This window comes from Aplidium turbinatum, chromosome 1 (assembly GCF_918807975.1).
Source record: "Aplidium turbinatum chromosome 1, kaAplTurb1.1, whole genome shotgun sequence".
Taxonomy (NCBI): Eukaryota; Metazoa; Chordata; class Ascidiacea; order Aplousobranchia; family Polyclinidae; genus Aplidium; species Aplidium turbinatum.
Window position 1 is genome coordinate 24,658,928 of NC_137472.1, and position 24,519 is coordinate 24,683,446.

The 24,519-nt window shown below is 39.8% G+C and overlaps 1 protein-coding gene across 4 annotated transcripts; it reads left to right on the forward strand.

Moving 5' to 3' along the window:
- The first annotated feature begins 233 nt into the window (after positions 1 to 233).
- On the forward strand, positions 234 to 14,121 carry LOC145776629 (cysteine-rich protein 1-like). Of its 4 annotated transcripts, none has more exons than XM_082587869.1 (5): positions 234 to 332; positions 2,572 to 2,666; positions 3,251 to 3,308; positions 12,337 to 12,391; positions 13,612 to 14,121. In XM_082587869.1, the coding sequence occupies exons 1-5, from the start codon at positions 290 to 292 to the stop codon at positions 13,712 to 13,714; spliced, it is 354 nt and encodes a 117-aa protein (XP_082443995.1). In that variant the 5' UTR covers positions 234 to 289; the 3' UTR covers positions 13,715 to 14,121. The 4 variants fall into 4 exon arrangements, with proteins under 4 accessions (XP_082443995.1, XP_082444004.1, XP_082443988.1 ...); XM_082587862.1 differs by having other exon boundaries at positions 238 to 332; positions 2,552 to 2,666; XM_082587878.1 differs by lacking the exon at positions 12,337 to 12,391.
- Positions 14,122 to 24,519: the final 10,398 nt, after the last annotated feature.

Genomic DNA, 24,519 nt, shown 5'->3' on the forward strand with positions numbered 1-24,519 from the left:
GATTAGTAAACATAGAATTCTGGTTACTAGTGTTTGCGTAAAGTAGTCACCAAATCTCGCAAAGAGTTGTTCACCTTTTTGTTGTCTTACACTAGTTTTTGCTTTCAGCAAGTCTCAGGAATAAACTTTAAAAAAAAATCAACAAGTCGTCTGGCAACAGCTTAGAAAATTGAAAAATAATTTTGCGTTTAATTAAAAAAAATGCTTTGCTATTATTTTGCGTTGTTTTTATTGCAGATCGAATTTTGGCTTTCTGGATTGTTGCGTATTTGAACACTGAACTATAGCTATGTCTGATAAATGTGCTGGTTGTGGAAAAACGGTTTATTTTGGTAAGTTTACATTTTTTAGAATTTAATGAGAGATAGAATAATTAGGCTACCTTTGATGCTGTTCATAATAATATATTATTGGATTCTGTTCATAATTATTATTATCTAAGAATTTTTGCCTGGCGAGATTTATCAGGGTGAATTTTTTTCGGGTTTATTTACTTGGGTAGATTTTCGGTAGGCCTACCTCTAAATGTTCATTGTCGAGTATTGTGCAAAAATATCAGGATTGCCAGGTTCAATCGGACTAGTTTTGCAGATTACCGTACCATTAAAGATGCGATTAAGTGGGTGGGGTTCAGTTTATGGTCTGATAGCCCTCGAAAATCTCAGTTGTCAGCTGCTAGTTTTTAAAAATAATGACAACACCTGCTAGTAGGCTACCTAGTGTTGCTAGTTTTTCCCGGTTTTCGCCTGCGCAAAGTGGCTAGTAATGCATCCCAGCTGCTGGAAAATTTTAGGAGTTGCGGTTTGTGGTATGGTTGATTCCTTTGGTTTCTTTTCATTTCATACCATCTTTAATAAAATAATTAAAATTTTTACTTGAAAACAACCTGCAACACTGATAATGGGCATTTAGGGGTACCCTGGATTTCCCCCCCAGGGAGAGTTTTACACTGCGGATCTTTAGCCTACCAAAATTCAATTTTACATGGGTGAGTGAAAGTAGGCGGTTTAGGATGGATGACATTTTTGTAACACAATACACAAAAATGAAAACGAACTTTTGATTTAGACCTATATTTCATGCAAGATGACGAAAATTAGTTTTGTTAATGTTATAGTGTGGTGTTTTGAATTAATTCAATGTTATGCCAAAGCAAAATGTTTGCATGTTTCATTTTTTTTAGCAGAATCAATTCCCTAAAATAACCTGTCGTTTGGGATGGGCATTTTCCGATAGAAAGATTCAAATCTATTCTAGTGTAGTTATGCCGAATCCAGAATATCGAATCTGATTCGAACAATGAAAATTATTAATACTACAAAAAGTGCTCAATGCTAAGCAAAAAAGCAAAGCAGAGCGAATTAAATCAAAAGATAGTTATTACTATCTGAATTCTTATTCTGATTCTATATATTTTAGCTAAAGACATTGAAGCAAAAACAATATCTAACCAAGGTTTTGTTTGTAGCAGCAAACTTACCCCATTGAAGGGTAAAAATTGTTGCAGTGCAGTGCTCAAGGCTTATCCAACCTTTTCTTGACATCACCACAATTTGATGACAGCTAAGTTTGCCCCCACTGATACAATGCAATTCTTTCAAAGTGAAATAAAACTCGAAGCAACTCAACAGAATAGAATAAAAATAAGCAGACTGCGGATCAATCGTGGTGCCACGCAAGTGAAAAGTTGATTAATTTGGTGTTGTAACTTGATGTTTTATAAACCAAGCCATCGTGGCATCAATGGTTGTCTCGTTTTTGCATGCCATGGTATTGAGCATTGAGCTGACAGACGAATACAATATGTCACATCGCGCTGATTGTGGATTTCAATAAATGAGAGAAAAATATTGATAATTTAATTCTAATCAACAAACCGCATGTGTTTGCTAAAGGTGTTTAGGTGTTTTTATGGTTCTCGCGCAAGCTTCGCTTCAAAGTTTTTAGAAGCGATCTTAGTTTTCCTTTGACGTCTGTTCAAACTTAATATTTCTAACAAAATTCAATTTTGACATAGAATGGCGTTTTGATTTCAAAGTCGCAACAGCTTGCTTACGATATGTGTTCGAAGCGCTGAAATCTTAGAATGCAAAAAGGGCTAACATTGTATGTGTGTAACGTTAACATGTTCTTAGAAAGTATATCAAATAATCAAATATTAGTTGAGGATTCGGAAGAAGAACTTTCGTCTCTTTTTGATATAATTTTCGTTAATTCAAAATGATTGTGGGGCACGTGCTACCCCCCGTCACCGTTAGACCTTACGCTACTGGTCCAATTCCCTGTCATGACGCGTAGCTTGCTTTTTGTCAACTTGCATCGAAGCGTATATAGAATGTAAACATCTTGGACTCTTGGTAGGCTACTTTGCATAAAGCACCTGAATCAGCTGATGTTGTACAATTGCATAATCTTTGAGATGAATCATGCTATTTCTAAATATTAAGCTTGAAGAACGCTTCAAAGTGAGATGATGTTTTTTCTATGTCTAGGCTTTACTACAATATCTTAGCCTACGTCTTTATTATACCAAACTTATTTATATTCACAGTATTTTAACGCTTTATGCAGCTGAGAAAATCAAATCCATCAACAAGATTTGGCACAAAGCATGTTTGAGGTGTGAAAAGTGTAAGAAAACTTTAACTCCAGGTCGCCATTCAGAAGTAAGATGGTTACTTGTAGGCTATATTGATAAACGTTTTTTTTTTATTTCTGGATTTGTTGCCAACAAACACAAGGCTTATCCGAGTGCTTCGAGCATTTTTACTGCAAAGAAAATTTTTTTTTTTTTCCGTAAAATAAAATTATTTTTATTTCCGTTTCGAATAGTTTCGTCCAATGAGATTCGATCCAAACATATTCATCTTATTAAATATTAAAACGTAGTAGTTTCTAAACTTTTTTTCTGTTACGTTAATTAGGCATATCAAACACTTTTCGACGCTGAAACTAGTTTTAAATTGACTGATTAATAAAAATAATGATGCTTTATTTTGCGCCTATTGCGACAACATTGTATACTGCGATCACAGATGCGATACAACAGACAACAGGAAGCAGCGAGGTGACATACAATCCACCAGTCAGCTGCTCCCACTATTTCAGCATGCCTTTAAGTATCTTTGCCGAGATACAGCCGCGTTCTCTGGAGCGTGTCGAGCCCACGTCCTTGACATTCTGACCACTCGGCCACGCAGCCGACATTGATTGGCAAACTAGTTTATACAAGTTATTTTATTCATTTTAGCATGACAACAAACCTTATTGCGACATCCCGTGTTATTCTGCCTTGTTTGGGCCCAAAGGTAAGTAGGCTATATGCTATTCTATCGCATACTTAATTCTAAGAAATTGTTATCACTGCACATTTTCTTCGAAAATAGTTACATAATGCCATATGGCATGAAAACTGTGAAATTGCAAACATACGCAAAAGCAGTTTTTGCAGTTTCTTCGCTCTTGGTTTTGCTTGATGTGCATCAGTTTCACTTCTTAAGCTACCGTGCCATATCCAATTTATTTTGTGAAATTGAGGAGAGGCGATATCCAATCAACTTGCATTTTGATAAGTAAAAGTAAAACAGAAGAAAAATATTAAAAATACCTATTTAAAAAAATTTTTTGAAGCCAGTCAAAGCGCAATATTGTTTAATTAAAACCGTTTTTGATGTAATGTCACATCAAGAACAATTTTGGAAAATACAAAAGAGATTTATAGCAAGACAACTATAGGTTAATTATCAAGAAACCCACGTCATATCAATATACGTTGCATAGTATCTTACACAGGAAAGAGGAAATTATATTTCAGAAAATTTGCGTTGAATTGTTTTTGTTTCGTCTAAAATCGCACCTTTGTCATTATCGTGAAAAACTTTTGCAGACTACATTTTCTTCGCTGCTTTTAGCGTTTTTTAACTCTGCGATCTCATTAGAAATATTCACTTGCAACATTGCCACAACTGATCACCAAGCTACAACTTGCTAACTGCAGGCACTCACGTTCACCACATAAATGACCTGATCAAAAGCCTAACGGGCATCGTTACATTAATAATATAACAACATTTGATGCTTTATTGAGGAAAAACATGTTTTCATTTATCAACCGTTGCATTCACTCCTCAAATCGCTTTATGTCAGACCTGATGTCATCTGATTGTTTTTATCGTTCTGAATACTTTCAATTCTTTCAACGCTCATTGTAGGCTATGTAAATTTGTAACAGGAGATAGCCCATTTAGTGAGCTTTTAAACCGACGTCATCCAAAGTGGCTCTCTGTGACCTTTGTGCATTTGCAGTTTGTGTATTATTTCGTTGTTTAGTTTTTCTGGCGCAAAAACCGTGTTGTTTTGTTTTTCTGGCGCAAATAAATAATAATAATAGATGAAACAGCTTCAAACGAAATTCATTTTACACTGATCGAGTTTTTGAGAAAAAACAAAACTGACGACAGAAAATAATTTGTGTGTTGTATGCGTTGTTTATTATTCGGCCAAAAAGCATTTACTTCATCACGGCTCATTTTGCAATTTATCACTGCACAAAATGGTTATCACTGCGCCTTAGAATTAACTAGGCCTATGTATATCGACCAAGATTGTCCAAGAGTTTGCAGAAAATGTTAGCCTATAACTTACTGTTATAACTAAAGGCCATAAAAACTATAGTTCAATCACGAATAAAATGAATGCATAGCTTAAAAAACAACATTCTGCTTCACAAAATATGCTTCTTGTTTATTATAGACAGAGTTACTATCGATTTGCAGACAAAAAATAAAGACGTCAAAAACAGCATTTTTGGTACGTCAGCTATGGCCAACTGGTAGTTTAGTGTAGACTATGTACTGTTATGCGTCAGAAGATGTGTCAAATCATTTGCCGTACTACCATATTTTTTACCAAAAACGATAATAATAATTGTGTTTTTATTTGCGCCCGTTGCGATAATATACACTGCACTGCGATCACAGATGCGATACAACAGACGACAGAAAGCAGCGAGGTGACATGCAGTCTTCCAGTCGGCTGCTCCCATTATTTTGGCTTGCCATTAAGTGTCTTTGTCGAGATACAGCCGCGTCCTCTGGAGCGGTGTCGAATCCACGTCCTTACGAACGTCGCGCAGCCGTTCTCTCCATTCGGTTACGCAGCCGACGATATTTTCTTGCAATTTCTTGTTCTTACAGATGATTCTGTGCATCTCACGGCAGCTGTATTCTAAGTTTACTTTAACTTGCAGCAGGGATTTAATCGTCCTTTTCTATAGGCTGTACCTTCCATAATTCGTAATACACAGGACCGTGTTAACCGCTCCCCCTGCCCTGGTAGAACGTATCTTGTTATTTAACTAAATGCCTGATGAACAGCCTCTTTTATTTTTTACGTAATATGTAATCTTTATCTGTACATATTTAGTGCTTGGCTGCAATTATTCAATCAAAATTAAGGACATACTTTCCAATAACTCGCACTCTTGGCCATTTTAGTATATTCTCGCGAACCGGTGCTGGGTCGCGACCCAGTGTTAGCGGACTCCTGGTTAGCCGATTGTGTTGGACAAAAAATCATTTCAATTACTCCTTCTTTGAATTAACCTTTATCTTTTTCGCCAGTCCAAGGCTCGAGGGGCTGCCTTATACCACCCTTAAGCAGTGGCGGCGACTTGGTCTAGGTTAGTGGTTCTTAACCTTTACTAACCTGCCGAACCCTTACGCTGGTCTGCAAGCTTTCGTTGAACCCCAAATTTTCGCTGAGTCACAAACAAAATCTACCACATTTAATAATAATACATTACTGAGTCAATGAGCCTTCTGTTGTTGTTTTTCTGAAACCAATAGTGCGATTCGAGGCTCTGTATTGGAAACAGCAATTCTCGTGTCATTTTTGCATAAAGCCGATGTTGTTTTTTTGCTTTAACATCCATCAGAATAGAAAACGCATGCTCGCATAAATAAGTGGTTACAATTGGCATGAGAACTTCAAGGGCAACTTTTGCAGAGAATAAATTTCCATTTGTTGGCACCAAAACGATTGAACATTTGTTGTGTTAAGTTTCTTTTTTGCACCTCACTTTCTTGAAGTTCGATAATGTAATCTAAGTATGGACTGTTTATATCTGCTGTTGAAGTATAATAAGCAAATGGTTGACGTATCCATGCTGGATATTACGCTTGTTTAGGAAAGTAGTTTTGAAATAAATTTTGCAACTTCTGCAAATGCTCAGTAAATACTGGCTTAAAGCCTCTGAACTTCTGCAACTTCGCCATTAATTGCTGTATCGGAACTACCTATTACCTCGTCCAGACGTGGAAAGTTAGCGAAGTTGTTATATTCAATCGCTGCCACCACAACTGCAATTTCCTCTGAAAAGCACTCATTTACTCTTCAGCTTCTATTACATTTTTACTACCTCCTTGCATTTGGTAATTCAGCAGCTTGAGAGCACCAAAGATGTCAACCAAATAAGTTAAAGTAAGAATAAAACTTGTCCTCAAAGCGTTTTGAATGCCGATGGTTGTGACTTTTCAAGAACTCCAATAGTACGCAAAGCAAAAACGCGATTCATCACTTAAATTCCCCCCTCGATATTTATCGTACTTCAGTGTGGTTCAAAGGTATTTCCAAAAATATTTGCTGATATACCATTCGTAGGTCGCATATGTTAATGTTATAGAGGACGTTCGATCGAACCCCTGAAACAGGTTCGTCGAACCCCAGGAGTTCGATCGAACCCTGGTTAAGAACCACTGGTCTAGGTCTTGGTGTTTACAGTTACTAAGTTGATTCGTCATCCGAAAAAAAAAACGTTGCAAGGCTATGCTTCCTGCTTTGGGTAGACTCAGCTAGTGAGTAGGTTGGGATTACTAGCTTTTTTGCAGCAGCGTAGTGGGTCTCCTGGAGGAGGATGACAAGAGCTCGGTTCTTATGAGCGAGCTGCTCGATCACATCAATCTTGCTGGATGTGATGCTCTCGTCGCGGAACTGTCGCGCTCCGAAAAGAACGATTCCCGTGAAGTTTTCTGACCGTTTTGGGTCGAGGTTCGGTTTCTACAGTTTTCGTTTTGCCGTTTTATGCCACTTACAGGGGGACCGCGTGAAGGTAGGGGGGGGTCTAGTTGGTACTTTTAGACCCGGGCTCGGAATATTTAGGGGGCCCGGATTTAAAAGATTCCCCGCAACTTCAAACCTTATCAAGATCTTAATATAATCAGATCTAAAGGAATTGCCATCAGAGGTTAAAACAACCACTTCAGCCGTCAGCCGAGTATAGTGATTTCCCTAACCACGATTTTTATTTTCAAAAACACGAAATATTTTTCTTCACCCACTCTTTACTTCTGAAAATATATATTTTTTGGAGGTAATCACTTCTAGCTACTTGTGTCTACTTTACAAAGAATTAATTTCAGCCGAAAACTCCAACAACTTTAGGAACATACCGGCGAAGATCGTGATGGAGAGCAAGCATTTCGCGGTCTATGGAGAAATCCCTAATGCGTAATTGCGCAGTTGGGGAAATTCGTGGATACAACAAATCTTTGAAAATATAATAATATATAAATGACATTCCTTTAAATTTTCTCCTTTGAACGGCATGTGTCGTCCTCATTTTAACAGCACATCAATAAAAGTGTGTACCGTACACAAACACAACCTTTATATTCATAACATTATCGATGAAGAGGGCCCAATAATAAATTGGTACCGGGCCCGAGAAATCCTGTCAACGGCCCTGCGTGACCGTTCTTGATAGAGCTTTTTTAGATTTTTTTTCGACGGAATGTGAAAATCGTCACGGACAACATCTGATTATAGCGAGCTTATCGTATTTCTACCAAATTATTAAAGAAGTGCAATTTGTTTTGCCTCTCACTGTTAAAATGTCAACTATTAGGTTAAGCTACAATGCCGCACAATCTGCTGCCGTCGCGTTTATTATCATCTAAATTCGGCTTTGTCCCCACTGATGGGGGTGGCTGATTCTTTCCTTGTAGCGATTGCCTTCACTCCTATTCTCCTTCTCATTCTATCCATCGCATGTTTTTCCTTTAGTCCGACTTGTCTTTCTCATTCTTCATCTGTTCTTTCCATGTTCTTTGAAAATTGAATATGTGTTTGTTGTTACATCGAAAAGCTTCAGCGTTGTGCAGATATCAAATACTTTCAAAAGAATATTGACTTAAACGTAGTATATGGCTTATCGTACTGGTGCCACACTACATCAGCAAATGATTTAACTTACATTTTACAAGAGATTTATATCTAATTAAGTGGAAACGCTAGTATTACCATCAAATCGCAATAAAAGGCATTAAATCGCAATCAAATTTTACAAATTGTTTTATCAACGGTCACCCTGATGTCCAAGCATCCCGCGTGTGACTCTCACAAATGTAGTACCGTTGTGGTAACTTCTCGACGTGCAAAGGAGATGCGGGATCTACGGATACAGTGGGGCCAATAGAACATCGAATTATTCAGCTCCCTGTAATATGTAGAGATTTTTTTTCGATTGGGAACACCAAATCTATAACTATTTCTAATCAAAACCAAAATAATTGAGTTTTCTTTCTTTTTTGACAGTAAATAACTTAGCATTTGTGTGATTTCATAGGTAAAAACAATCCTTTTTGCTCCCTGTATGTAAGGAATTTTCTTTAGTCAGTGTAAATCTATACCCATAAGTTGTGGCACATTGACAAGTAAAAATATTAGGCTTAAAGGTAAATCTATGTTTTGTCTACCCAAGCTGAGCTTACACAAGTTAAAATGTCGCTTTTTCATTTATCGACTATGTGGAACCTATCGAACAGCCTATTCCGAAGCGTTTTATCGGACCCTTGTCTTTTAAGTTATGCCTACTTTTAAGCCAAATACAACAAAAAAGGTATATTTTCTGAACAACAGCTGCAGAAAACTATAATGTTTTTTCAAATACAACGAGCCCAACACTGCATTGTGTGTTTGTTTATTTCTTTTTGTTTTTCTTTGATTTTCATTTAAAATACTCCAAAATAAGACTTACTATGTACGTAGCTCTCCTGTTTTGTTTGCTAAACATGTTTTGCGAATGATAAAAAGATTTAAAATGCCATAGCTATTGCGTGCTTTACAGTATAGGAGTGTTTAACTACTGTTCGAAATTTCCTATTGGGTGTTCCATTGGTGACACATGGATGGGAGCTTTGAAACAATTGACAACTTTTTTAAAGTTTCTTGTTACCGCCAGACCCCGTTCTACTGAAACATCAGCATTCGTATTCTGTGGTGACTCTGGTTCTGCTATCTCTGCTTCTTCGACGTAAGTTGGGGCCAAGTTTTTAAGAGAAACTGTGTCCTCTCTACCGTTCTGGAATCGTATATGAGCGTACTGGGGATTTGCTTCAATGAGTTCAACTTCCTCTGCTAGTGGATCATATTTTGATGCTCGAACGTGACGTTTCAGTAGGACGGGACCTGGCGTCGTCAACCATGAAGGTATGGAAGTTCCAGTTGTTGACCTGCGTTGATATGCAAAAAGACGTTCATGTGGCGTTTGATTTGTTGCTGTGCATAACCACGATTTATGCTGATAGAATGAAGTACATCATCTAGCACGTCTTGCCAACAATTATTTGGCAGTCCATGCGTTTTAAGGGCTAAAGTGATCGCTCTTCATATGGTCCCATTCATACGTTCGACTTGACCGTTTCCAGTGGGGTTATAACTTGTGGTTCGGCTTGTAGCGATGCCCTTTTCATGAAGGAAACGTTTTAGTTCTTCGCTCATAAACGCTGATCCTCAGTCCGAATGCATATAAGCTGGCATTCCAAATACCGAACGAAGTTTTTGAAGATAAATGATGATGCTTTTAGTGCTTGTGTTTTTCCAAGGGAAGGCAAATGGAAATCTGGAGTACACGTCACATATTACTAGTATAAAGCGGTTTTGATTAGTAGACGGTAGAGGTCCCTTGAAATCCATACTCATTTCTCAGTCTTTTAAAAGGTTGAGTAGCCTTTATCAAATGCATTGCGTTGGGTCGATAAAAACGAGGCTTACACTCGCAACAAGCTTTACAGGATCGGATAACATCGCGAATTTGATCGAGTGAGAAATGTAAATTTCGAAGGTTCACAAAGTGGGCCATGCGCGTCTCACCTGGATGGCAAAGAGAATCATGTAAACTTTTCAATGTATTTTTGCTCGGTGTCATGCATTTAATACAAGAAAGTATGTCAGCTGGAACGTTTTCTTTCTCACATCTATAGATGATATCGAAATCATAAGTACAAAGTTCAATGCGCCATCTCATGATTTTATCGTTCTTAATTTTACCTTTATGCTTTGTGTCAAACATGTAGGCAACTGACTTCTGGTCAGTAATTAAAGTAAATCGTTTGCCTGTGAGATAGTGTTTCCACTTTCGAACGGATTCAATAATGGCGGCTGCCTCTTTTTCAACTGCCGAATGTTTCAGTTCGGACCCTTGCAAAGTTCTGGAAAAAATGCCACTACGCGGCCATTTTGATTAAGCGTTGCGGCTAAAGCAAACTCTGAAGCATCGGTTTCAATTTGAAAGGGTAGTGCTTTGTCAATAGAAGCAACTACTGAATTTTCGATTTCATGCTTGAGCTGCTGAAAAGCTGATAATGCTTCTGAACTAAGAGGAAACGATTTGTTTGGATCGAAAGGTCTGATTTTGTCAGAAAAATTGCGTATCCACAGTGAATAATAAGCAAATAATCCCATAACACGCTTTTGACTTTTCATGTTGGAGGGAGGGGGAAGATCTTGTAAAGGTTTAAGTCTATCGGGATCTGGCTTTATTTGACCATTACAAACTAAGTTTCCGAGAATGCTTAAAGTTGTCATGGAAAATATACACTTTTCGTTGTAAACCAGATTTTTACATTTAGCTGCTTCCAGAAAGCGATGAAAATTTTTATCGTGATGTGCTTGATGTTTACCACAAATGGTTACGTTATCTAAATACGCAAAAGTGTCACATAAACGTTCGCCAGAAATAAAATTGTCTATAATTCTTTGAAACGCAGCTACATCATTCGTAACACCGAAGGGTATTCTATGGAATTTGTAAAGCCGACCATTGGCTTCGAAAGCAGTGTATTTTTTATCTTCGTCTCGAATAGCGACTTGATGATACGCGCTTTTTAAGTCCACGATACTGCGCAATTTTGTTCACAGTATCATCTATCCTTGGCAATGGATATGCATCTAGGTTATTGTACTTGTTTATAGTTTGTGAATAGTCAACGACTAATTTTTTTTTCTGACGTTCATTTCTCGTGACAACCACTTGCGCTCTCCAAGGTGAGTTGCTTGGCTCTATAATTTCTTCTGAAAGTAACCTTTCGGTTTCGTTCTTGAAATCGTGATCTTCGCGACTGTATCTACGCGACTTGGAGACAGTTGGCTTACATTCCAAGGGAAAATACAGAAACAACAGCGGTGGTGGAACATCCAAGGTGGTCAAGTTACAGATTTTTACTGGTGGTTCTTATCCGCCGTACTTGACCGTTACGCTTTCGTGTTTGGCTTGCCAATCCTGTCCCAGTATAATATCCGCACACAGGTTTGGAAACACAAACAGTTTAAGACGATAATGCTTATCGCCAACACGAATACTGGCAATGCAATGTCCTTCAACTTCAGCACACAAGTTCTGAGTGGCCATTGAAACGCTTTCCCGACTTGGAGTTATCTTCAAGGAGCAACGCTTTGCCACTCCTGAGTGAATGAAATTGTCCGTACTTCCCGAGTCAACGATGGCAGTTGCATGTTGATCGTTAACAACGACGGGGATGGAGGACTTTCTTAAGCTATCAGGTGCACCAACAGGCCTTGTTGTAGCAAGTGTAAGACTTCGAACTGTTGCGTTTAAAGACTTGGTCGGTTTTGCTCGACGTGCACGCTGGTAGGCTATAGTGCCCCCTTTTCTTGCACTTGTGGCAAGTAGCCTCGCGAGCAGGACACGACGTACGGGGATGATAGTCTGAACCACAGAAGAAGCAAGTTCTTTTTGTAAAAAAAAGAGTTGATTCCTCGGCATTTTCAAGCCCAAACTCTTCGTTTTCAACACATGAAGTATTGATCAACAAACTGACATCCTGACTTTTGTAGCATTCCGAGCTTTTCCGTGGTACATCTAGAACCCTCACTTGATCAAATGCGTTTGCAAGTGTTAGCGTTTGATTTTCAAGGAGGCGTTGTCGAATAGCTACTACTATTTATAATACCGCTTTTGAAAGCATTTCTAATGGCCTCATCTCTGTCAACAGCGGCAGTTACTGGTTGAAAATTGCAATCTTTACTTATATTCTTCAGAATTTGAAAAAATTCATCTAAGGACTCTTCTGGAAGCTGTTTACGAGTGGATAAGGTATGTCTCGCAACAATTTTAACAGGTGTTTTAACGAAAGCTGCTTTAAGAACTCTTAAGGCGTCTAGGTAGTAGCTTTGCTGAACAATTCGTAAATATCGGCTGCCACGTAATTGATGAGTAGGCCTACATTCAATTTATTCAGGTTCTTTGGCGGCAAAGTAGCAACAAAGTTTTCAAACGTGACAAGCCAGTGTCGCCACAGTTTTGCAGCCCCTTGAGTATTCGGGCTGACATCAAACCTTGCAGGTTTCAGCACTTTATCCATGGCTTTAGCTTTGCCGTTATTCTTAGTTAATTCAATTGTAATACCATACATTTAGTCACACAAACAAATTGGTTTTAATTAACTAAGAAGTTGCATAACGTAATAAGATTAACTCACAAAACTCAGCAAACAACACTTCTACTAAAGGTTAAACAAAGCAACTGCAGCTCAGTATGCAAGACAGAACTCAACAGTGGCAAACAAAGTGTATGCGTACAAAGTAATTAGCGTCAGCGCAAAGCGCTGCAGGAGAGAAACGTCCGAAATCGAGTACCACAACTATTAAAATAAAAAAAGAAAGAAAATTAATTAGTAGTTGTGGAGGTACCGGTATGTTAATCCCAGAACAATGTTGAAAAGTAAATGAGGAAATTTTAATTAATTTTTAGACATGGTGGTCAATTAACGAAGACCGTTCCATGGGTCCTACACTTCCCCTACGAGCCAAGTAGCCTACTGGTTGACTTTGATTAAATTATAAAGCAAGGTTTTTCAAATGTTTAATTGCTGTTAAAAATGTGTTGTTTCGTTCCTATTGTATGCCTTTATATGCCTGTCAACTATGGTGTAACTATCTTTTATCCAGTAGTAATCGCTCACGTGTTGGATACAATAATTGTTGCAGAATGTTGTTTAATCTGCAGAGACGATGCAGCATCACCTCTGCATTCGTTGATAACAATACCACAACTTTTCAAGCTCTCATTCGTAAAAAATTATATCAGTTTGTAACCCGATGTAACTTGTGTTCTAATCAATGGGTTTATGAACTATTGTTATCACTCTTTGTATTTGGTACATTACGACCAATTACGACTCAGCTCTTCGGAGTTGAGTATCTGCTTTATTATTTTTACTTTTTATGTTTGATTGTAATATGGACCATCTTGAGTCTGATACAAATAAATAAAGGTTGGCGTAACAACAAATCCAATTTTCAATGTTGTTTCAGGATACGGTCACGGAGGAACAGAAAGCCATTCATACGAAGCAGCTCAATAGGCAAAACTACAAACTCTTTGCATCTTGTTTGTATTTCAAGATTACCATTGTAAGGTTAACTTGGAACCTTTCAGTTAACTAATTTTTTATTTCATCCTGAAAGTTACCGCATTTTTATAGATACCGATCGATCGAGAGTGTGCATGCAAAGCTAATAGCTAATTCAACTGTTTTCGCTTTTAATTCTTTGCTCAAATCGTGATCGCTTCCTATGAACATCATCATGGACTCGCAAAATATTTGATCAACCATTTTTTGAATCTCACTTCCCCACATAGACTATGAATAGTAGCAAGGTGCATTTCCACAATCCCCAGAAAACAGCTAGCTCATTACGCTATTAGGCTACCGTAGCCTATTTATTTAAAAAAAAACTTCAAATGGATAAGTCAAACGAATATTCAAAAGGATCAAGAACATTCATACTTCAAAATATTTAAACTTAATGAAACTAAATAAATTTGGGAGAGATTCAAATGTCATAATAAGAAATATGTTAATTGGGAGAGATATCAGAATTGTGTTGTTAGCGATGGCGCGTATCTGGGTTCACAGTAGACCTGACCACGGTGCGGCTGAGATTGCCGCTTTCGCCGTTGACCGGATACAAGTTCACATGTCACCGCAGACCATAGAGGTGTAGCCTACAAGATCTGGACGCAGCTCTTAGGCTACTGCTTTTCATCGGATTTGGATCTTGTTTTTTTGATAGCAGCAGGATCCGGGTCTAAACTTTCATGACCTTTTTTAAATATTAAAAACAAAAACATAAATTTTAAATGAGATTATTCCAACATTTTCAAATCGGGAGAAAGTTTTGAACCATTGCGTTTGTGGCAATACTGAGAATAACATTTATTTTGTAAAATTTGATTTACAATGAGCATTTGAGAAGAAAGATAAGATTTTAATCTCCAACAAACTTTCAATCAAACTAAAATAAAAAAAAATTAGCGCCTTTGTTTTACCAGTCGAGTTATACAACAGTCTAGAACGCGTTAATTAGACGTCCAAAACAATGAAAAAACTCCATTTTTCAAAATCACATTATGAGACGCATGACCAACAAAAGCTACTTAAATCATATTACGGAAAGCATGACCAACCAAAGCTACTTGACTACATAAAAACAGAAGACCTAGTGGCAGTTGCAGCAGCAATAAAATGAAAAGTTCTAAATTTTTCGGCCATAGCCTACTAAAAAATCAAAATCCGGAGTCAGCAAAATCTGCATTGGAAGGTAGCCTAAGGTCAACTGAAAAAAGAAAACGAGGTAGACTACCAACACGATAGCATAACATTCAGGCATGGACCCAACTCAATTTGGCGACACCTAGTTCAAAACCGTGACTCATGGAGGCAGATGACCCGTGTTGATGAACAGGCGGAGATGGCGACTGAATATAATGACATTGTATTGCATATTGAATGACGTTTCATAATCGTTTGACTACATTTAGCTATATTTTTAAACTAACTGTTTGTTTCAAGTATTAAAATATATTTGCCCTCCTTCCAAAACAAAGTTGCTTCCACCCTAAAATTTTTTTTTTCTAGCTACATCAATGCTTTTCATATTCAACTTGCAAACCCGTCTAAAATCAGAGTTTAGCAAGTAGGCTAGTGATTCAATCATATTTGGAGTACATGATAGCTTACCTGTTACTTCATTACGTTGAATGGAGCAAATGGCAGTTAAACGAGCATAAACTTAGTTCTTAAAGGTGCACTGCAACGAAAATACATAGCTTTTATATTCGTAGATCTTTCTAAAATAAAGCGATTTTGTCATTACCTAACACCAGGCCCGTAACTAGTAGGGCAAAGCCCCCTCTCCAAAAATGTTAGTCCCCTTGAGAAGAATGATGTTAATTAGTCTTAACTCTTTTCGTTGACTTTTCAGTTTTTTACGCGATTTTCTTGTGTTGTTTCATTGTGTGGTCGAATGTTGTGTTAAACAGACAGACTCTAGATTTATTGCTGGTTAGATCCAGAGTAGGCCTACAGTGCAGTAGATAGAAAAATAGTGTAGTTTCTGGCAGTAGGCTAAATGAACTGAGTTTTCTAGGTAGCCTACTTATGATAAAATTGTGCATAAAGAACAAGGCCTGCTCATAAACTTGTTTAATTACATCATGAAAAAAGATTCCAAATTATCACAGATTGTCAAAGAAACCCTAAAAACGAGTCCTGCGCTGTGTTGATGAAAAACATGCTCGAAATTTTGAAGCTAGCCGATACCTGCCTCCAGATGCGCAAAACAGACATAAATAAATCGTTAAAGTTGGTAAATACTTCACTCAACATGATTCAGTCACTACGTAGTGATGATGCGCTTCTAGTTCAGGCCCTTAGGAGAATCTTTATGCTAAACGTGTTACACGTTGTTTTTTTGCAGTTTGTCAACCCAACTTTGATTTTAGTGGGTGCCGCAACTTTTTGGGTCACGTGATCACCCTTAAATCGGGGATTTTCCCAGAAATCACGTTTTAGCTCTTTTTACGGCATTTTTGTGCAATTTGATTTTTGCATATTTTAACTTAAAAAGCATAGGCTACACAAATAAGTGAGACAAAACAAACACAAAATAGTTTGATTGATAACGTCATTATGACGTCATCAATTTTTTTTGCTTTTTTAACCTATTTGGTCGTTTGCTGTTGGTTTTAGTTGGAGTACCGATTACTAAAACCATTTCACAATTCCCAAAAGTAGTTTCGTCATGATTGCATCTTTTATGACGTCATCATTACATTATTAGCCTAGGACTAGACAACTTGAAATTCAGGAACCAAAGAAAAGTTTATTCCGAAAAAAGCGATCAAATATCATCATCATAAGTTTTGCAAATGCTTAAAATTTTGCAATCGCAAGCAATAATAATAATACCGGTACAGTATGACGCAATAATGACGTCATCAATGATATAAACAGAAGAACAACTACCAGGGGTGAATTTCCCTTTTAGCCATGCCACTTTAAAAGTTAAAATAATATGTAGGCCTACGGTAATTATGATCTACAAATCAAATGAATACGCAACACCACATTATGCAATGTCTAAATCCACTGTCAATTCAAGATGAAAAAACTACCGGTACGGTAGCGGTTTTTAATGTTACATTCATACCATACGTAATTTGATGTTAAGAAAATTCGTACGACAAGTTACAACATAGAATTTAGAAAATCAAAAGCATTTCTTGAATGGTCAGTGTGGATTGGAAATAAAACGTGAATGTGGATTGAAGATGAAACATCAGAGAGGATTGGAGATTTTGTGGTCGAATTGCATGTTTCGTACTCGGATGAACAAAGGCTTGTGCATTTTATGGATTTTTTCTTAAAGCAACATCGAGAGCCACAAGTAGACTGATAACTAGGGCCATTTTTATATGACCATAAAAAATCAATAATATGACTTTATTTTTTGGAAAATATGACTTTATATGACTTTATGTGAAAATCGTTTATTTTTACATGCGAACAACGTCACTCACGGAACTAAAGAGTAAAACATACGCAACATAACAGTAATACACATCCATTTTTATTTTAAACCACTGTTGTAGTACAGTTTCATGTAGTGTGGAATGTTAGAGTCTTTGAAGTTACGATTTGGACGTAAAATGACTTTAGTAAGGAAAATGAGCGCTCCACAGACGCTGACGTGGGTTGACACTTCTGCAGTTTTGCATGAAGCGCTGGTGAAATGTCTTGTCTTTGTAGCTCCATAATTTGTTTCACATCGTTTTTGTCCAATCGCTTCTTAATGTAATTTTTGAGCTCAAGCAGATCTTTTCCTAAATCAAGGGCATTTAGATCAGCATGGGCCTCTTTGATGGTGTACGTACAACTTTCCATTTTGAGTATTAAGTTTGAAATATTGTTGTAGTGGAGGCATATTTCTGTTAACTGACTAGTCAACTTTGGATCGTTGACTGAATTTTTGACGCTCTTTACAATAACTCCTTCACCTTCCCATGCATTGACTATTTCTTTCACTTTAATGCAATGTGTGACCTCATAAAATATAGGTCTGTGACTGTAATTGTTATGTAGGCTAATCCTACAGTTTGCCTTCGTTCAATCAGAAATTGTCTTACATTCTTAGTGCTTAATTGCTTCACCGCTTAAATTGGTACTTTTTATTTAAAGCATACAACGGTATGACTTTATAACTCAAAAATATGACTATATAACTTAAAAGGCTGATTTATGACCTAACCAGGAAAATATGACTTTATATGACTTCATAACTTTCTTAATATACCTCATGGGGATGCGGTTTTTGCATTAAAATTGATTTCATGACTTACTGATGCATGAAAAAAAATATGACTTTAATGACTTTAAACGGCCCTACTGATAACTACAATGATGTATCATTTCGTGAACCGATGATGCGGATTGGCTTGGGGTCCAAAACGGAACAAGCTGATTTGCATCATCATGTTTCCAACCCCAAGCTAAAAGAAAAGGTAGCCTAGTTGCTGAACATTTACGAGGCTTGATTTCCATATTTCAGCTTGATATATCTCTCTGCATGTATGCTGCATCAGAGCAGCTGACGTTGGTAGCAGCCTTTGAATAGTGCAACCATTGGTAAACATCATATAACGGCATTCGTCTACATCCGTGTTAGTAGGACCATTGCCATAAAGAGCTATAACCAGTGGTGGATATCCAAAAGATTAGCTTCCGGAACACGTGTTAATACGTATGCGAAACGAAGCTTGTCAAACAAGAGCTAATGAGACTGTTCAGCGCAGGGTGGGTAGGGAAATGCCCTTTTCAGGGCACGGCAGTGCTCGCACTGTCGAAAAGTACAGACGCCCACCGTACTGCAGCTGAACACCGAGGGCATCACGGCCAGCAAGCTCAACATCATCGATCACCTGGCCATCAAGCCCTCATTATCCTCCTCCAGGAGACTCACTGCACATCTGTGGATAAGTTGGTACTAACCAACTTCACACTCGCAGGCGCAACCTGCAGCAGGAAACACGGTCTCGCCACGTTTGTCCATGACCGGCTGAGCTGGCCCTTGGTTGACCAATCCCAAGCTCAATCGGAGATCGAGTGGCCTTGTGTAGATGTAGCAAGCTACAACATCGTCAATGTCTACAAGCCCCCACCTTCGCGGATAACATCAACAGCCATCCCAGTGTTCCCCCACCCCAGCCTCTACGCTGGCGATTTTAACTGCCACTACACTGACTGGGGCTACAACTCCATCACCAACGACGGAGTAAGTCTGGCCGCTTGGGCAACCAACAACAAGCTCGCCCTCTTATACGAACCTAAAGGCGCACCGAGCTTCCACTCCGGTCGTTGGAACACTGACACGAACCCAGACTGGCTTTTACAAGTGATGACCCCAATGATCGCCAGCCGGACAGACGTGTGCTAGAGAAATTCCCAAGGTCTCAACACCGACTCTCGCTAATCACGCCCCCCTTGCTTGCCACACTTATTCCGAGCAAGCCTGTCAAGCGATAGAACTTCATAAAGGCCGATTGGGAATACTACAGCTTCCTCACAAACAAAGCTACGCAGTACCTCCCATCCCCACACACCATCAAAGCGGATGAAGCCTACCAGGACTTCTGTGATGCAATCATATCTGCGGCAAAAGACTCCATCCCGCGAGGTCGACGGAAAAACTACATACCTTGCTGGGATGTGGAGTGCGACAGGCTCTACCGCGACTTCCTCCGTTCCTCCCAGGGCACCGCCACCACCAACTCAGCAACAGCCCTGCTGGCAAGATTGGATTCAAAGAGGAAGGAGCGCTGGACAGAAGCCATAGACTCAATCGACTTCACGCGCTCCAGCCGCACAGCATGGAGTACACTCAACAACCTCACTGGCAGATCACGTGCCTCTCGTCGCCAATGCCCCATTTCAGCAAATGCCATCGCCTCACAACTTGTGAAAAATGGAGTGCACAGAACGAGAGACCGTGAATCAGACAAGTCCGTACTCAAGAAAATGACGTACCTCTGGAAGGTCCCAACACCAGTCGAGGGCAACATCTCTGGTGAATTTACCCCAGAAGAATTTTCCTCCGCCCTCCAGCACCTAAAGCCAGGCAAATCCCCGGGCCTTGACCACCTATGCCTGGAACTAATACTCCAAGCTGCCCCCTCTATGAGGTCCTGGTTAAAAGACTTCTTTTTCTGCTGCTTGCGTCACCTGCGCATCCCAAGAATCTGGTTGCAGTCCCAAAGTCGAAGAAGCCCCCAAGGGATCCGAAGAGCTACCGCCCCATCTCTCTTCTCTGTATCCCTTTCAAGATACTCGAGAGACTTATCTACGCCCGTGTCGAACCGATAATAGACCCTCAGTTCCCTCGGGAACAAGCCGGCTTTCACCACGGAAGATCAACCGTAGACCAGGTCACTCTGATGACCCAAGACATCGAGGACAGCTTCTCGACAAAAAAGAAGGCTGGCGCCGTGTTTGTCAATCTCACGGCTGCCTACGACACTGTATGGCACAGCGGTCTTACCTGCAAACTACTCCGTCTCCTTCCTGACAGGCATATGGTCCATATGATTATGGAACTTGTGCAAAACCGCAGTTTCACCCTTTCCACCGGTAGCGGCCGACGAAGTAGACTGCGTTAGAGATGCAGCAAACCCAAAATTTTTATCCGCACACCGCACCGCAACTGACTCATCTATCCGCGCACCGCACCGCACACCGCAATTTATCTGGAACTTTGACACTGCACCGCACCGCACACCTCAAATTACAAAATTCAAAAAAAAATATTTTAACGCGTTATTTTTTAGAAAGTCAATTGTAGCAAAAAGCACTCATGGCATATAACTGGTAGGTAACCTACGGTACCAGTACAGTTGTGCAATAATTGACTAGGCTAAACAGATCATATTCTCTTATCAGCAATGCATCTAAGTTCTAGGACATAATACAAACTAAGACAAATAGAATGTTCCTATCTATATCCAGCATTAGGACTTTTGAACACTTTTTGTAAGCAATAATGCAATTTTAGTGTCAGTGGCTATATGAACTACACACACAAGAGTAAAACTTATAGCCTGAACTCACTGGGCTAACTGTTATAGTAACTAATGCGGTAGTTGCGCTAGGCCTATAGCCTGGTAGGCTAATTGAGCTAATCAGCTAGGCCAGGGGTGTGCAACCTTTATTGCAAGAGGGCCAGATATAAATAACTGGGCGACACCGCGGGCCGCACGTTTATTTAACATATGATTTCTAATAAGCTAGTTGCATGCACAAAAATGTAGATTTTTGTTAACGCATTTCAGGACTATACTCTCCATTCAACGGCACATAGTGAATGGAATAATTCCCCAGCAACAACACTTCCAACAATCGGAAACTTCACTCTGCCAATTTCGGTAACCCGCCCTGTGTCAGGAGCCTCTACAAGTATGCGAAACTACTAGGAATAACCTATCAAGGCTTTGTCAGTCCGAGGATAAAGATTCAAAGCCAACCAAACCAACCAAGTTAAGACGCATAAATTTCTGAAGAAAACTGCTAGCCTATTCAAATTTATTGTCTTTGAACGAGTTCAGTGAGAAGTTTGCAGCTGGCTTCTTTTCCCAACGGCTTTTTTCCAAATTTACTTCAATGGAAGTGCTCGCAATTCGAAGTCCATTTTTCAAGTATTCGTCTGTCAGAACCGATCGATAGGGAGATGCCATGCCGCCCGAATTGTTCGCACAAATACTTTGAGCCAAAAAGAGTCATTTTTGAAGCCATGGATTTTTTCAAATGTGGAAAGTCATCTTAGTTGAGATGTTTTCGGTAAAAATCGCCAAGATTCATTTTTAAATACTTCGCTTTCAAATCCGTTTTTCTCAAGAAAGTCAATAAGCTCAAGTTATATCTGCTGGTGCTTTGTCAATCTCTATTGAATGGCGAAGAGAACGTACCAAACAAATGTCCATAAGGTTTGAAGTCCTTGAAACGAGCCAAAAATTCATACAACAATTTTTCAAGTTGGTCTGCAAATTCAGTTTTCTTCTCAGGATGCATTCCATAGTCTCTCAAAGTTGGAAAGTGAAAAAGATTTCCTGTCTGTACGTCAGCTTTCCAAAGTCGTAAATTGTTCATAATGCCTTTTATGTGACCACACATTTTAACGTTCCAAATAATTAAATACAATGGATTAGCGGTGGACGGTAGGAGATTTCCAAAATGGTTAATAAAAGGTACGAAATCTACAATAATCCGCTCCACAATGAATTGTTCACACGTACCAGACTAAACTAAATTATAAATACGTTTCGCGGGCCGGACACAATTCAAAGTTGGCACATCTGCGCGGGCCGCACAGTTTTTCTTCGCGGGCCGCACGTTGCACACCCCTGAGCTAGGCTATTAACCAAAGCCATTTTCAATTTTGCATAGCTTTCCAACTCAGGGTTTCCAGGGGAAAAAAAATTATCCGTGTTTCCAATTTAAATTTGAAGTTTCATAACTGATTTTCTTGAAAAGTTGAAAGTTTACACGGCAAGCGGCGCGGCGCGGCTTTGTCATTTCAACCTTCCACGCGGCGCGGCACGCGACGAAAAAGTCAAAAGAAAAATTCAACCGGCGCGGCTTGCATCACTAGACTGCGTCGACTCAGGAACGGCGTTCCACAGGGCTCTGTCCTGGCTCCCCTCCTCTTTAACACGTACACCTATGACCTGCCTGACACCATCTCCAGGAAGTATGCTTACGCAGACGATCTGACTCTCCTGCATCCAGCCGGAGATTGGCAGTCAATGGAGAGGAACCTAAGCCAAGACATGTCAACTATATCAACATATTCAACATATTTCCAGAAATGGAAGCTACAGCTCAGCAAGGCAAAGACAGTGTCGGCGGCCTTCCATCTAAACAACAAGGAAGCCAAACGTGAGATCAACATTACCACCGATGACGAACACCTCCCCTACTGCGCCGAACCCACCTACCTCGGCGTAACCCTGGACAGGTCACTCACGTACCGACGACACCTGGAGTCACTGCGCAAAAAACTATCTGCGCGCGTTGCACTTTTGAGGCGACTGGCGGTTCCGGCTGGGGAGCTGATGCGAAAACCCTTTGCACAGGTACCTTGGCCCTCGTCCATTCTACCGCTGAGTACTGCGCACCAGTGTGGTGCAGCAGCACCACACCCGCCACATTGACACCGCCATCAATGACGCACTACGCACTGTGACTGAATGCCTGCGTCCCACTCCAACGGACTGCCTTCCCATCCATGCAGGCATCCAACCTGCTGAGCTTCGCCGTAAAAGAGCCATGATTTCCCTTGCTCGTCGCGCACTGGACCCGGACCACCTACTCCGCAGTACATTCCAGCGCCTACCTGGAGAATAGCAGCGACTGAAATCAAAACGCCCATTTGTGCCCGCCGCACAACAGCTTCTGAACAACGTTGAAGATCTTGGAATAAGTGCGGCACACTGGACGAACTACACATGGAACATGGAGTGGCAAAACAACACCTCCCGACTTCGTGATTTCCCACCCGACGTCGATTCTCACCCTCCGGGTATGTATCCCACCCTCGCAAGACTTGCGTGGGTCCGGCTTAACCGCCTACGAACCGGCGTCGGTCGCTTTCGTTCAGACATGTGCAGATGGGGCCTGGCTCCCTCACCGGATGCGAGTGTGGCGCCACAGACCAGGATTGGGCAGTCATGGACGACATGCGACATGGACGACATCGCACACAATTTACGCGATTTACGTTTCTTTTTACTAATTTGTGGAGCAATTTCAGAATGGTTTACTCTGTTGGGTTTTTGTGTAGTTATTGAGATTTTGTGTAGCTGAGTTTTTGGTCTTCTCTAATTTTAGCCGCAGTTTTTGCCCGTTCGTGTGTAAGAGCTACGGTACCATTAATAAGTTAATAGCTTTTTATCTGCAAAAAAATTTCATACAAATATTACCCTAAAAGTCTTTCCAAAAAGCGCTATAATCCATTATTTGAGTGTAAATTTGCAAAAATTTTCCAGAGAAGCATGCCCCCGGACCCTCCTAGAATTCGCGTGCCTTCGGCACGCTCTAACCCCCACCACTTTTATTGCTTCCCTTGCTCAACCCACCAGGATACGCCACTGCACATCAAGTGGCGATAGCTTAATCAAACACTTTGTCGTTCTCATTATTTCATCAAATATTTGCCCCCACCCCCATTTTTTTCTGGCTACGCCACTGGTTTGCACAATATCACACCACAACGTCTGGAAATTCATCACGAAGCAATTTTGCCACAACATTTTTGCGACCTAACAGTAACATCACAGCCGCGCCATCACATACAACACTAATCAAACAAGAAGATAAAAATGTTGTAGACATGCCGTATGATTTTAGGCAGCTCTTCAGGGAATCAAAGATGCCATTTTCTGTTAGACTAGCTAGCTCAACAAGATCTACAAATACATTCACAGGTTCGCTCAGGAAAACCTAAGTTTAGGTATCCCTGGGTTCGTTTCCGTCAAGACTGGTACGAAGATATATTATCAGAGTGGATACGCGATTTAACGTGGTCGACTCATCAAAAATATTACAGATATAGGCTACTTTTACTGAACAGGGCAATGCATAATAAGAGTATAAAATATTCGAGCTTCCGGAACGCCGTTCCGGACAAGTCAACTTTTTGATCGAGCTTCCGGAGCGGCGCTTCGGACCGTTCCGGCTGAAATCCAGCCCTGGTCATAAGTAAAAAGGATAAAATTTGTCCAAACTTGGTGGTAATGTTGTTCAAAGTGTAAGCAATTTCTGCTATCTTAGCAGTGTCATAACTGACACTTATGATGATAGCACGGAAATTAGAAGGCGAATTGCTATGGCA

Bases quoted from the DNA above. Each gene is read 5' to 3' on its own strand.
- LOC145776629 (XM_082587862.1), top strand. From the start codon at position 301: ATGTGCTGGTTGTGGAAAAACGGTTTATTTTG. The intron at 333-2,551 runs GTAAGTTTACAT...TTATATTCACAG, and splicing joins TGGAAAAACGGTTTATTTTG to TATTTTAACGCTTTATGCAG. The intron at 3,309-12,336 runs GTAAGTAGGCTA...TATATTCTTCAG, and splicing joins TGCCTTGTTTGGGCCCAAAG to AATTTGAAAAAATTCATCTA.